Source organism: Gracilinanus agilis, chromosome 4 (assembly GCF_016433145.1).
Source record: "Gracilinanus agilis isolate LMUSP501 chromosome 4, AgileGrace, whole genome shotgun sequence".
NCBI classification, from domain to species: Eukaryota; Metazoa; Chordata; class Mammalia; order Didelphimorphia; family Didelphidae; genus Gracilinanus; species Gracilinanus agilis.
Window position 1 is genome coordinate 274,801,983 of NC_058133.1, and position 13,620 is coordinate 274,815,602.

The window sequence follows — 13,620 nt, forward strand, 5'->3', positions numbered from 1 at the left end:
TGTGACTCAGTGGATTGAAAGCCAGGTCTAGGGATGTGAGTTTCAAATTTGGCCTCAGACACTTACTAGCTGCATCACTCTGGGAAAATCACTTATCCTCCATTGCCTAACCCTTACCACTCTTCTGCCTTGGAACCAATGTACAATATTGATTCTAAGATAGAATTCTAAGATAAAAAAAAAAAATATGACCACCGAGATTGCTTCCAGTCAGTTCTGAGAATCTATGAGCATGCCTAACACCAGATTTCTACATCTTTGCCTCTTGATGCAATTCCTTCCATCCTTCCCTGCTGATCACTTGTACTCTTATAGGATATCTCAGGCTTGCTTAGTCATTCAATCACATCCCATTCTTCAAGACCCCATATGAGGTTCTCTTGGCAAGGATACTGGAATGGTTTGCCATTTCTTTCTCCAGTGGATCCTTCTGTCAAACAATCAGAGGTTAGGTGACTTGCCCATGGTCACAACAGATAGTATCTAAGGCCAGATCTGAACTCAGGTCTTCCTGACTCCAGGCTCAGCACTATCCACTGAGCCACCTAGCTGCCTCTAAAGCAAACAGAGGTTAAGTGATTTGCTCTGGGTCATGCAGCTAGTAAGTGTCTAAGGTTGGATTTGAACTCGGGTCTTCCTGGCTGCAGGTCCAACACTCTATCCGCCAAGACACCTAGATGCCCTAAGATTTCCAACTAGATAGTGTTAAAGCAATCCAGGAAGGGAAGGAGGAGGGAGAGATCTGGCCTCTCTCAGGTAAGGCCTCCACTCTATTCATATTATCTTCAATGGTCATTTTGACCTCAGAGCCATTAGGACACTAAATGATATCTCCTTATCTTTATTTTGAATATAGAGAATACTAAATTCTGGGTGAATGTGTTTGCCTCTGCCCTCATATGCGCTATGCAAAGGACAACAATGTAATATAGAAACTCATTAAGACTCATCCAGACTCCCATCACCCCAAAATATCTACCCCTCAATTCTCTTCATTCCCTTAGCAGCATCCTTGAGGACAGAACTTCTCAGACTTCTCCCTCTCTCCGTTAAGAGGACTCCCAAGTCTGCTGCGCAGAGAGGAACAGTAAGAGCCAGTGGGAGAGGAAGAAACTGGGAGCAGAGGAAAATGAGGGAAGGAAAACCCCTGGAGGAAACAAATTCTGAAAGTCTGAATTCTATCTCTTCTTATGTATATTTTTAGTTATTCTGTGCCTGTGTGAGCACAATATAGGCAAATCCCATGTGAACATACCCATGGTTACCATCTTGCTTTAGATCCAAACTCCCAGGCTTCTATTAGGGCCCACCCTCTATAACTAGTTCTTTTCTTTTCATCTCACTCCCTCCTTCCTCAAAGCCCAGCATTGAGTCTGTACTCCAGTCAAGGAAGGGCTGCTTCCTTATTCCTCAGTGAAAAAAGTACAGAATGCTAGATTTAGAATGGGATTCGAATGATCCTCCATCCACAGAAAGATCATCACTGAAGGAGCTGGTCATTCCTATCACGGAATCATGGGACAACAGAGTTGGAAGGGATCTTGGGGGCGAAGGGGTGGTGGTGGTCATGTAATCATTGAGTCATTAAAATTTAGGGCTAAAAAGAGCCTGAGACCTCATATAGTGCCACCCCTTCATTTTACAGACTATCAAGTCATAGAATCATGGATTTAGAAGTGGAAAGGAGGATGCTGGGTGTCAGTCTAAACTAGTAGTTCCCAAACTTTTTTGGCCTACTGCCCCCTTTCCAGAAAAAATGTTATTTAGTGCCCCCCTGGAAATTATGAAACTATTTATTGAACTCAGAATAGAATGTAATACAAAAAAAGTGTGGCCATCACTGCCATCCTAGATCGCTGCAGCACCCACCAGGGGGCTGTAGCACCCACTTTGGGAATCACTGGTCTAAACCCTTATTTCTCAGTTGAGTCAACTGAAGGCAAAAAAGAAGTGGCTTCTTCAAGGTCACTCATTCAGCAGATATAGGACCTGAACTGACACTTCTGTGACTCCCAATCTAGTAAGCTTTACACTACATCATATTTCCCTGCAGTTAGTTATTTGTTCCCATATATAAGCTGCTAGCACTGGCCCCTTTCCCCACACAAGAAGTCTTCTTTCCTACCTTCTAAACTCCTTACAAATCATGGGACTGTTGTAATAGAGCTAGAAGGAATTTCAGAGATGATCTAATTCAAATCCTTCATTTTGCAAATGAGGAAACTGAGACCCACATGGTTTATCCAAGTTCACACAAGCAAGATTTGAAGTCAAGTAGGTGGCTACCAGGCCTAGAGGGGGGAGGTCCTGAGTTCAAATCTGGCCTCAAACACTGTGAGCCTGGGCAAATCACTTAACCCCCATTGCCTAACTCTTAGTACTCTTCTGCCCAGGAACCAAAACACAATATTGATTCTAAGATGGAAGGTAAAGGGTTAAGAAAAAATCTGTGTTCTTTCAACTGTACTATCCTTCTTGTGGGTTCCAGAAAGGCTTTCTTGATTGACTCCATCTAGTTAAGATCATTATTCTTACATATGTTTGCTTTCTCTCATTCCACAGGACTTAAAATTTTCAGCCTTCAATGGCTATTTTGCTATGGCTGCTTTGTTCTAGCTACTTCATGATTCCTCAAATAATTATTATTTTTCATTCTCCATCTTCCATGACTCCTTTGTTTCTTCACTAGGCATCTCTCTTATACTGGGGGCCACCTGAAGGCATGGGTTAGAATCAGAAGATCTGGGTTCTCAGACTGGCCTTTCTATTTGTTTAATTTGTAAACACAAGTCACACTGTATCTCCACACCAAGTTCCTCCTTTACAAAAATGGGGCACTGGATCTCCAAAGCCTCAGACAGTGCTGACATTCTATGATACTAGAGCAAGCCAAAAAACCTCCACTGAAATAGAAAATCCTTGAGGGGCAGAGGTAGCATGGTGCTATGTCCAGAGGGAGCACCAGACCTTGTTGTGTCAGGAAGGTCTGGGTTTAAAACTCATGTTGACTTACTAAACATTTAATTCACCAAACTGCCCTGAGCCTGAGCATCTTCATCTGGAAAATGGAATAATAATATGATCCATATATACTTCCTCACCTGGTTGTTGTGAGGATCATAAGAGATAATATATGGAAAGCCCCTTGTAGACCTTAAAGAGCCATATAATTGTTAGCTAATATTAATTCTATAGCTATTGGGACCCTAAGGCAAAGAGTACTTGAGGAGAGAAAGAAGAAGGAAGAAGAGAGAGATGAGGGGTGGGGGAAGCGGAGAACGAGAGAGAAAGGAGGAGAGGAAGAGAGAGAGAAAGAGAGAGAGAGAGTTGGAGAGGGGGAAGGGAGAGAGAGAGAAGGGGAGGGGAGAGAGAGACAGACAGAAAGAGAGACAGACAGAGGAGAGGGGAAGGGAGAGAGAAAGAAGGGGGAGAGAGAGGGAGGAAAGGAAGAAGAGGGAGAGACAGGCTAGAGCAGTGATTCCCAAAGTGGGTGTCACTGCCCCCTGGTGGGTGCTGCAGCAATCCAGGGAGGTGGTAATGGCCACAGGTGCATTTGGGGGCAGTGAATAACTGTAAGGGGGCAGTGATAGTATGTGACAGGGGGTGCTAAGTAATATTTTTTCTGGAAAGGGGGCAGTAGGCCAAAAAAGTTTGGGAACCACTGGGCTAGAGTATAGGAAACACCACCATATTAATAATAATAAATAGCATTTATATAGTGCTTAAATTTAAGATTGGCAAAGCACTTTATATATTGTATTTCATTTGATCACTTTTCCTTCCTTGTCTATTCTACCAGTCAAGTTAGTGGACAAGAACAAAAAGGAGGGCTACAAAAGGTGAGTCAAGAAAAGTTCCTCATGCCCTTCTAATAGATGTGCATGAGAGAGGCAGGGATTCCCCTTATATAGTAAGGTGTCTCTTTACTATAACTCTTACTCTCATTTTCCTGGCAACCCACGGGTCTCCTGACATTCTAAATGAGCACTTACACTGACTGAAGCTCTTCTCATCAGCCTGTAGTTCTGTTGTGCCTATAGACCTTTCAGATTTTTCTGGGTCTTCTCATTGCCTTCTCTTATGACTCACTATCCCCGTCAAGTCACAATCTTTCTTTTCCTCAATAGCCACTGACTCTAGTAATCACTGCTAAGGACATCCTCAGCCACCCTGCTCAGACACACAAATGAAGAGGAGTGGAGGAGGCAGGGTATGTGACACAGGCAAACTCTTAGGCAATCTTTAAGAGTCAGAGCTTTGCCCACTGTTCAGATATGGGAGGGAGGAGCATCTTCCCTCTGGAGCCAAGCTGCATGGGTAGAGCTGCCAACAGATGGACAGACAGACAAGCACATGGATTATAGGAGAGGTAGAGAAAAGAGAGAAAAAATCACAGCAGCAGCAAGCAGAAAAACAAAGATCTTTGCTTTCTGGAGATGTTCAAGACATTGATATGGTGGGCCTCCTGAGAGACAGATAGTAGGTATGACCAGGAATGCCAGCAATCAGTCTGGTAGACTTTTTCCCCAGGTAGATTATTAAGTTCTGAGGTCTACAACAGAGGAAGAAAACGATGCGAGGGCCAGAAGGTCCCCAATGTTTCTTTCTGCTTTCTTTCTCTGAGGAGAAAGGGCAGGACCGTAGCACTAGGTAACAGTTCAGTGCATCTTCTTTGGGAAAGAGGTCCTCCCCTCTCCAAGAAAGCAAAGATTTTTTCACCCTTGCAGTCAGGGTGGGAGAGAGCAGCAACTCACAGAGGGTGCACAGGGGGCAGCCACTTTGGGTGAATTCGGGGGAGAGAGGGTCATCCTCACGAGAACGGGCATCTCGTCGTCCGACATGGAGCTGGCTGGCTTGTCTCTGGCAGCAGTGATGTTGTTGGTGATGACCTGTGGGCTGGGCTCAGGTGAGAGAAGCTTGACAGGGACAGACACGGGCATGACGATAGGAAGGGGGTTTTCCACCTCAGGAGGGAGCTGCGACTGGGGCGGCAGCGGTGGCGGCGGTGGCTGCTGCTGCTGGGGTGGCGGAGGTGGCTGGAGCTGCAGAGCCTTCTCTCCTTCCTCCTACACAGACAATTAAAGCCCTTGATCCCTGGTCCCAGAATAGCCCTCACCAGGGAATACAGTTCTTTCCTTTGTAATGTTTCAAGATGTTGGTTTATTCAGGCCTTTCCTTAACTTCTCTGAGACCGAGTTTTCTAATCTATAAAATGAAGAGAGTGATCTTTGCTTCTACGACCACACAGGAATTGAGAGGAGAGAATGAAATGATGGAAAGGAAAGCAGGACGCACTCTGAAGTTACAAGTGCCCAGTAAAGGCAAAGTAAACCACTTCTTTCCAATGATGTGGGAGAGAAATGAGGTGTGCTCCTTCGTCAAATATTTTGCTAAGAGAGCTACAGAATGTACTATATTGTATGTACTCTATGCTAGATAATGCACACACTATATTATATGTAACAACCTGTTTTAGTTAGAATCCAGACAAAAATACACACAAGCTTTAAAAACCTACAGAGGACTGAATACAATCTGTTTTCAAATGACCAGAAAACATGTTCAGATCTTGGAGTACCCCAGGATCCTCATTACAGACATCACTCATTCCTCTAATATAGATTCAGAAACACATCAGTGAATTAAGAGTTCTGGTCTAGAGAACCTGGGATAAATCAGTTTTTACCATATCACAATGGTTAATTTTTTATGCCTTAGATGAATTGTGTCTTAAACCTCATCCATTCGATTCAATAAACATTTACTGTGTTACCATGTGCCAGGCACTACACTATGCATTGGGGATACACTAAGAAAAAAGTAAAATAAAAAAGGTACCTTGCCTTGAAGGTGTTTATAATCTAAAGGCAGCACAATGTGGCTTACATTCCTATTACTTTGGTCCTGGCCTATTATTATAATCTATGTTACCAGTCCATTGGGAAGCCATACTGGCAAGGCTAGTCGGTAGAGAGAGTAACAAACCCAAGCTCTACCAATCCTATGGTCTGATGCGAAGGCTGTGGGAGTCTTTAGCTGCACCGCCAAGCGCCAGGCTGAATTCTTAGACAACACAATCTGAAGAGCTGCGAAGCATAGTAAGCAGCACACATCCGCCTGGAAGTCCTCCCTCTGTCCCTTACCTGCTTGAAGTTGGGGGAGGCTCGCATGCCCCCGTGCGACCTCATATGGCCGTTCAGGGCAGGCAGACTCTTGAACTCCTTGAAGCAGATGGAACACGTCAATTTGTTCTTAGCATCGAGCTGATCCCCAAATACCCCTGGGGGCTGAGCACTGCCCAGAGAGCAGATGGAGAGAGAGTAAGGACAGAGAGAACAGATAGGCACATTGTGTAGGGAAGGGAAGGTAGTGACTAGTCTTAAGAATATTTTGGCCCTTTTTTTAAGCTTTCATTCTGGCTAATTTATTTTATCTTTCCCACCACCAAAGTATTAAGTCTACTTTAGAGAAAACAGACCTCCAGCACAGAAGGGTTTAGTCCTATATTTATGTAGGAATTACATAAATTCTGACATGGGCTGAAATGAAGTAGCACTATTAAGGTCAGAGCTCTGCTTTTTAGTTTTTCCTAACTTATCTGAAGCCAACCTAGTCTTTTTTTATTTTCATTTTTCCACATGTCAATATAATTTTTAATAGTCATTTCTTTGACATTTTGTAACCTATGTTCTCTTTCCATCCTCTCTCCTCTCCCCCCCTCCCCAGAAAAAGCAAGTAATAGGATAAAGGTTATACATATGTTACCATGCAATACATGTCTCCATGTTCCTCATGCTGTAAAACAGAGTCTACTTAGCCTTTAGAGAATAGCTCAGGTCCTAACTACTTGCTGATAAGGACTCTAGCTTCTTGCAGAATCTCCCTTTTCTAACTTCTTTGGCATATCTAACATATACTATATGTTACATTTCTTTCTCTACTAGGCTGGTCTTTAATCTTTCTGTGCCTGGATTTTCTCCCCTGGTAGACTATAAACTATTTCTGGGGCAAAATAATATCTTCTTCTTTTGTATGCCACAATGTAACTTTTTTTTTCATTTTAAAAAATTATTCAGGTTTTAGATTCAGTATATGAATCAAAGACCAATCAATGCAAAGAAGCAAAGAAGACATTAACTGGAAGTCTTACATCTCTCTAAACTCTGACCAAGCAAGGATGCCAAGATCACCACTATATCTCCAACTCTTCTCAAGCTGGAGGGCCAAACCAGGGTGAGTCACTAACACTGGGCATATTGAGATGTCCAAGTGAGAAGACACGCTCTTCTCCTTGGTGAATTCCTTCCATTTCTCCAGTTCACTTTTATCTGACTTCTTAAGTATCAAACAAAGTCCAAAGAAAACTTGGGGTTGACCCGATTAAAGAATTTTCTGAGGAATTAGTTCTTTTGGCTTTGGATTTTTTGTGGGGGTTTTGACCAGGACTGAAGTTGAGATTGAGGTGTATGATACAATCTAGTTGAAAAGTCAAACAAAGCCAAGAACTAACAATGTAATTAACAGGTGCTCAGTGAATGTTTGCAGATTCATGGCCAAATAACTTTTAGGGTCAGAATGATGTGCAGTCAAATTTTGCTTCAGACAATTTACTAGTTATGCGACCTCAGTCAAGACAAATTAAATCTCTAGGACCTTATTTACTCATCTATAAAATGAAAATAGAGGAATATATTGTTTTAAGGATCATATGGAATAATCTATATGAAGGGTTTGCAAACCACTATATAGTGAAGAAAAGCCATTATTGTTATGACTAAATAGCACATGTTTCTTCATCATCAAAAATAAAATTTCCTTATGAAACTGACTGTGATTAAGAAATATATCAGTGGGGATGAGCTGGGCCTCTCTGCTACCCCACTCCTAAATTCTCCAATATGTTCCCAAGGTGGAGTTCTGAGCATTCACCTTACCTTGGATCAGGGGACACTGGCTGGGCTCGGCCATCAGAAAGATGCATCTTGGTTTTGAAGAAAACAGGATAGAAAAAGAAGGGAGAGAAAGACGATGAAGGGGGAAATGAAAAGGAGAAAGAGACAGAAAGAATATGAATGTGTGTTTATGAAGGAAGGGAAACCAAAGCACCAAGGATGCAGTGGCTTCCAAAGCACTATTCCCAACCCGAGACTTCATCTCCCTTTTAGAATACAGGTATCCCTTCCACCCTTCCACATCCTGGGGAGTAGGGGTAGAAAGGATACACGTGTGTGTGTGTGTGTGTGTGTGTATTCTCCCTGTCTATATTTCTCCTCTTCCTATCCCTACAGTTTCTAGTTCCAAATTTCGTAACTTGAATATCACTGCCCTTACTTTTTTTTTTTTTTTTTAAACCCTTGTACTTCGGTGTATTGTCTCATAGGTGGAGGATTGGTAAGGGTGGGCAATGGGGGTCAAGTGACTTGCCCAGGGTCACACAGCTGGGAAGTGGCTGAGGCCAGGTTTGAACCTAGGACCTCCTGTCTCTAGGCCTGACTCTCACTCCACTGAGCTACCCAGCTGCCCCTAACTGCCCTTACTTTTGAGGCATTCTCTATGTAAAAAATAAATACTATTCATCAGGAGACTGATAACCCACATCTGTACTCCATCCCAACTTCACCTTCAGCAATCTTCCCATAATTATTTAATTTCTAATTAGGAAACATGACATTAAGTTAAGAGAAGCCTGCCACAAGTTCTTTTGGGTTCAAATATATTGAGAAGAATTTAACGTGTAGTAAATAGAAATGTTGGACCTAGAGTCTGGAACACCTAAGTTCAAGTCTAGCCTCAGACATTTACTAGCAGGGTGATCCTCTAACAAATCATACAACCTCTCTCTGCCTCAGTTTCTTCAATTATAAAATGGGAATGATAGTAGCACCTACCTCTCAAGGTTATTATGAGAATTAAATGGGATAATAATTGTAAAATGCTTAGATATTAATTAGTAAGTGTTATATAAATGTTGACTATCATTATTAAAATTAAATTAGTATTATTAAAAATTAATAAGTATCATTGCACAGTGCCTGACACATAATATAAAAATGTACATAATGTATATAAAAATGCTCATGCCATTCTCTTTTCCAGTTCCTAAATTTATTTTCTAACTAGCCATGGGGATGCTAGCTGATGTTTGTGGTTAAGATTATGGATGATGATTTAGAGTTTGAAGGAACCTTAAAGGATCAAATGAGATAATAATTGGAAAGTGCTTAGCACAGTGCCTGGCATACAGTAAACACTATATAAATGTTAGCTATCATCATCATCACCATAATCATGCCAATCCCCTTAAGGAAATTGGGGCTCTGAGAGTTAAAGTGACTTTCCCACAGGCACCCAAGCCAGTAGGTATGAGAAGAAGGATTTCAGCATAGGTCTACCTGATTCCAGGGCCAGCACTCTACCCACTATATACGATGCTGTCTCTCTTATGAAATGTCATATTGAAGAAAAAAGAAACAAAATCTGTTCCCAGGGTCAGATGCGGACACTGGACAAATTATTCAATTGTTGTTATTCAGTCTTTTCAGTCTGAACCCCTATTTTGGGCTTTCTTGGCAAAGACACTGGAGTGGTTTCCTGTTTCCTTCTCCAGCTCTTTTCACAGATGAGGAAACTAAGGCCAAGAAGGTAGAGTGACTTGCCCATTGTCTGAGACTGGATTTGAATGCAGAAAGATGAGGCTTCCTGACTCTAGGCACTGTGCCACCTACTGTTGCCCCCAAATTACTGGACATCTCTGGCACCCTCTCACCTCCCCAAGTGGTATCTCTTTCCTACTTTCTGATGCCCACCTCAATGCCCCTAGAATCAGGGTTGCAGGCTCCACTGCCAAATAATATTGCTCTGAGTTCCACCTATAATAAGTCACTGATGATCTAATAAGCTGATCTCTGTTGACTCCATCGAAGACTTGAGAGATAAGCCTCTCTAGGGGATTGTGTACTACCCCAGAGCGACTCTCAGTAGTTGGAAAAATATTCCAGGTTTCAGAGACTGAAGCTTTAATAGAATTCCTAGCTATGCGACCCTGGGCAAGCCACATAATCCCAATTGCCTAGCCCTTATTGCTCTTCAGCCTTAGAACCAAAACCACAATACTGAGTCAGACACAAGTCAAATCAAACAACTAAATAAAAAACAATAATCTGAAAAGCTACATGCTACACACATAGACCTCCCCCCCCAAAAAAAGTCCTACTTCCCCCAACACATCCATCCACCTCGCCCCCCCTACTCCACACTCCCCCCTGGGTAAGAGCTAAAGATTCATGAGGATACCTGGGACCACACAGAGCCAGGAGACAGCTGCGGGTGCGGGGGTCCCTTGCTGTTGAGGTGAATCCCCGCTTGTGACAGGAGAGGTCTATGGGTGAGACTGTTGCCCACCGAGTTCATCTCCTCCGGCCCTGGGTCGGGGAGCCCCAGCCCGCCGTGGGAGGCCAGCATGGCCTGGGCTTGCCGGTCACTCTGGTAACTCTTCTGCTGCACGTTGTCCCGGTGTTGTTGCTGCTGCTGCTGCTGCTGCTGCAGGAGGCCCTGTGGGTAGAAGTGCCGGCCGTATTGCGGCTGAGGGTCCTGGTAGAAGTACTGGGGCACAGATCCCAGCTGGATGAGCTGGACCGGGTGGCTGGCCTGCTCCGGGGGGTACTGGTGGGGATCATGCACAGATTTGGGGCCAGGCTCCCTGTGATAGGAGGGGGGCTGGAGCTGCATTGGCGGCGGTGGCGGCGGCGGCTGCTGGGGCTGCTGCTGCTGTAACTGGGGCATCATGGGCTGTGTCGGATAATAATGAGGTAACTGTATGGAGCAGGGTCTCTGGGGCGGCGGCGGTGGCAGCAGCTGCTGGGCCCTGCTCTGCGGCTGCGCCTGCGGTGGCTGCATGTCTGTGATGGGGATCCGCTGCTGTCCTGACTGGGGCTGCTGCAGGTAGTAGTGGGCCTGCTGCATCGGCGGCATTGGCTGGGGCAGCATCTGCTGGCCCTGCATGGGCTGGCCGCCCTGGGCGGGCATCTGGGCCATCTGCTGCGGGTAGTCATAATACAGATGGGCCTGGGAGGGGTGCTGCCCGCCCTGAAGAGCGGGTCTCGGCGGGCCATTGGCAAAACCAGAGTGGGCCTGATGGGGTATCTGCTGGTAGCGGGGGGGCACGGCGGGAGGCGCGGCCACCGCCTGAGGTTCGGAGGGCTTCTGGGACAGTAGCTGGCGGAGGGCGCTGTCACTGCTACCGTCCATCACCGACGACTGGCTATGGAGCACCTGGGCCATGTTGTTGACCTGGATCCTCAGGTTCTGGTTGGCAAACACCTGGGTGAAAGAGTCCAGCTTGTGGAGGACACCACTGGTGATCTTCTGGGCCCGGAGGTCACCGGCCTGAGGATAGGCGTACGGGTAGCCTTCGGCAGGCTCCACCTGAGCAGATGCCCCCCACATCACATTCGGATTGGCGAGTCCGCCACGCAGCTGGATGTGATTGTTTGGTCCAGCGTGGCCCCCCCAACTCTCTGGCCTTGAGTTGTCCATCAAGCCGAGATTCTTGGAACCAGCTGCCAGGCCCAGGCTGTCCTGAGAGTCCTGGGGGAAGTGGGGGGAAAGGGGAGAGGTCTGGGAAGCTTCCATGCCACCCCCTGCTGACGCAGTGCCCCCATAACTGTGGTTGATCCCATTGCCCCCACTCAGAGCATTGTGCGCTGGTTGTTGGTAGTAAAGGTTCTCATTACCATGGACTGTATGATTAGCTTTGTACATCTGCTGATCCCCCATGGCTCCCTACTTGGTCCTAAATGCAGAGGCACCAAAACCATTAAAAATAAAGGGGGGGAGGGGAGAGATGGACAAGAAAAATAGAATAAAACCCTGAGATAGGCTGGGAGTTGCTACTGGAGCTACTCGACAGCTGAGGAGTACATAGACATGGCGGGAGCCGGGGGCGCCTTGTCAACCCACGACACAATGGCCAGTGCAGATGGCTTCACGTCTTCACAAGGGTCAGGGCACAGGCCAAAGGTTGAATGGTCAATGAGATGCAATTCACGCCTGGAAGGAAAAAAAAAGGGAGAGAGGATGAAAATACTAGCTTTTTCTTAGAAAGACACAGGTGCTATTCCAGGCAAGTCAATGGAAAAAAAAAACACACACACACAAAGATCTGTTATGATTAGTGAATACAAGTATGCTCCCTTTCTCTCTTGCCTGGCTCTGCCACTTACTGTGTGACCTTGGGCAGGTTACCTGCCTTTGGGGATCTTAGTCTCTCCTTCTGTAAAATGAGTGGCATATTAGATTATGTGGATCTCTAAGGTTCCTTTCAGCTCTAACATTTTATTTTTTTTACATGAATTTCAGTTTATTTTTTTTAGCATTTATTAATATTTATTTTTTGAAAAGTTAACATGGTTACATAATTCATGCTCTTACTTTCCCCTTCACCCCCCCCCCCGACTTCCCCTTTCCCCCCATGGCTGATGTGTATTTCCACTGATTTTAACATGTGTCATTGATCAAGACCTATTTCCAAATTGTTGATAGTTGCATTGGTGTGGTAGTTTCGAGTCTACATCCCCAATCATGTCCGCCTCAACCCATGCGTTCAAGCAGTTGTTTTTCTTCTGTTTCCACTCCTGTAGTTCTTCCTCTGAATGCGGGTAGCGTTCTTTTCCATAAGTCCCTCAGAATTGTCCTGGGTCATTGCATTGCTGCTGGTACAGAAGTCCATTACATTCGGTTTTACCATAGTATATCAGTCTCTGTGTACAATGTTCTTCTGGCTCTGCTCCTTTCACTCTGCATCAATTCCTGGAGGTCTTTCCAGTTCACATGAAATTCCTCCAGTTTATTATTCCTTTGCAACACTAACATTTTATGACTCTCTAAGACCTACAGCATGCTAGAGGAGAAAGAATACAGGCCCTCTGTAGTCATAGGCCTTGGGGTGAAAAATCCTGCCTCTGTGATCTCGGGCAAGTCACCAAATTTCCTCAGCTCCCTCATCCATAACACAAAAGGATCAGAGGAGCTGGACACCAAATGCTGTGAACAACACCTCTGATCCTTTTTATAAGAATTTGAACTCCTTTGTATATCTATTTAGAGGGTCAGATTGCTAGAAAGTGACTTGTCTTCTCCCAATTACCAGTTTCAGTTCATCTGCTCCCTGATTTTACCCAATTGTTGGATATCTCAAAGTCACTATGTTAAAAACTGAACTCATTATTTTTCTCCTGAAACCCTTCCATTTTCTAACTTCCCTAATTTCCACAGAAGGCACCACCGATTTCCCACAGTCATAAGCACCATCCTTGACTCTTCACTTTCCCTCACCCCAAAAATGCAATCAGTTGCTAAATCTGCCTTTACAGCATCTCTCACACCTGACTCCTCCTTCCTTAACATAGTTACTACCTTTGCTTAGATCTTCATCTACATCACTGCAATAGACCCTCTTTTAGGGGCAGCTAGATAGCACAGTGGGATAGAGAACCAGGCCTGAAGTTGGGCAGATCTGGGTTCAAGTCTGACCCAAGTGTATGGAGACTGTCTCATTTTCTTCTGTTTTATCTCTAGCACCAAGGACCAATGCATGGTATTGTAGTCAGTGCAAGGTGCTTA

The 13,620-nt window shown here is 44.8% G+C and overlaps 1 protein-coding gene across 2 annotated transcripts in view; it reads right to left on the bottom strand.

The window, feature by feature from the left end:
* TRERF1 (transcriptional regulating factor 1) overlaps positions 1-11,775 on the bottom strand; it is a 56,460-nt gene extending 44,685 nt beyond the window's left edge. The window contains exons 1-4 of one of the 2 annotated variants that reach the window (XM_044672545.1): positions 10,294-11,775; positions 7,935-7,981; positions 6,144-6,294; positions 4,815-5,066 (exon numbers count right to left, since the gene is read on the bottom strand). In XM_044672545.1, coding sequence (XP_044528480.1) covers positions 4,815-5,066; positions 6,144-6,294; positions 7,935-7,981; positions 10,294-11,775 — 1,932 coding nt within the window. Of the gene's footprint in view, positions 1-4,754; positions 5,067-6,143; positions 6,295-7,934; positions 7,982-10,293 lie in introns of both variants that reach the window. The other variant, XM_044672544.1, reaches the window with a different exon arrangement.
* Positions 11,776-13,620: the final 1,845 nt, after the last annotated feature.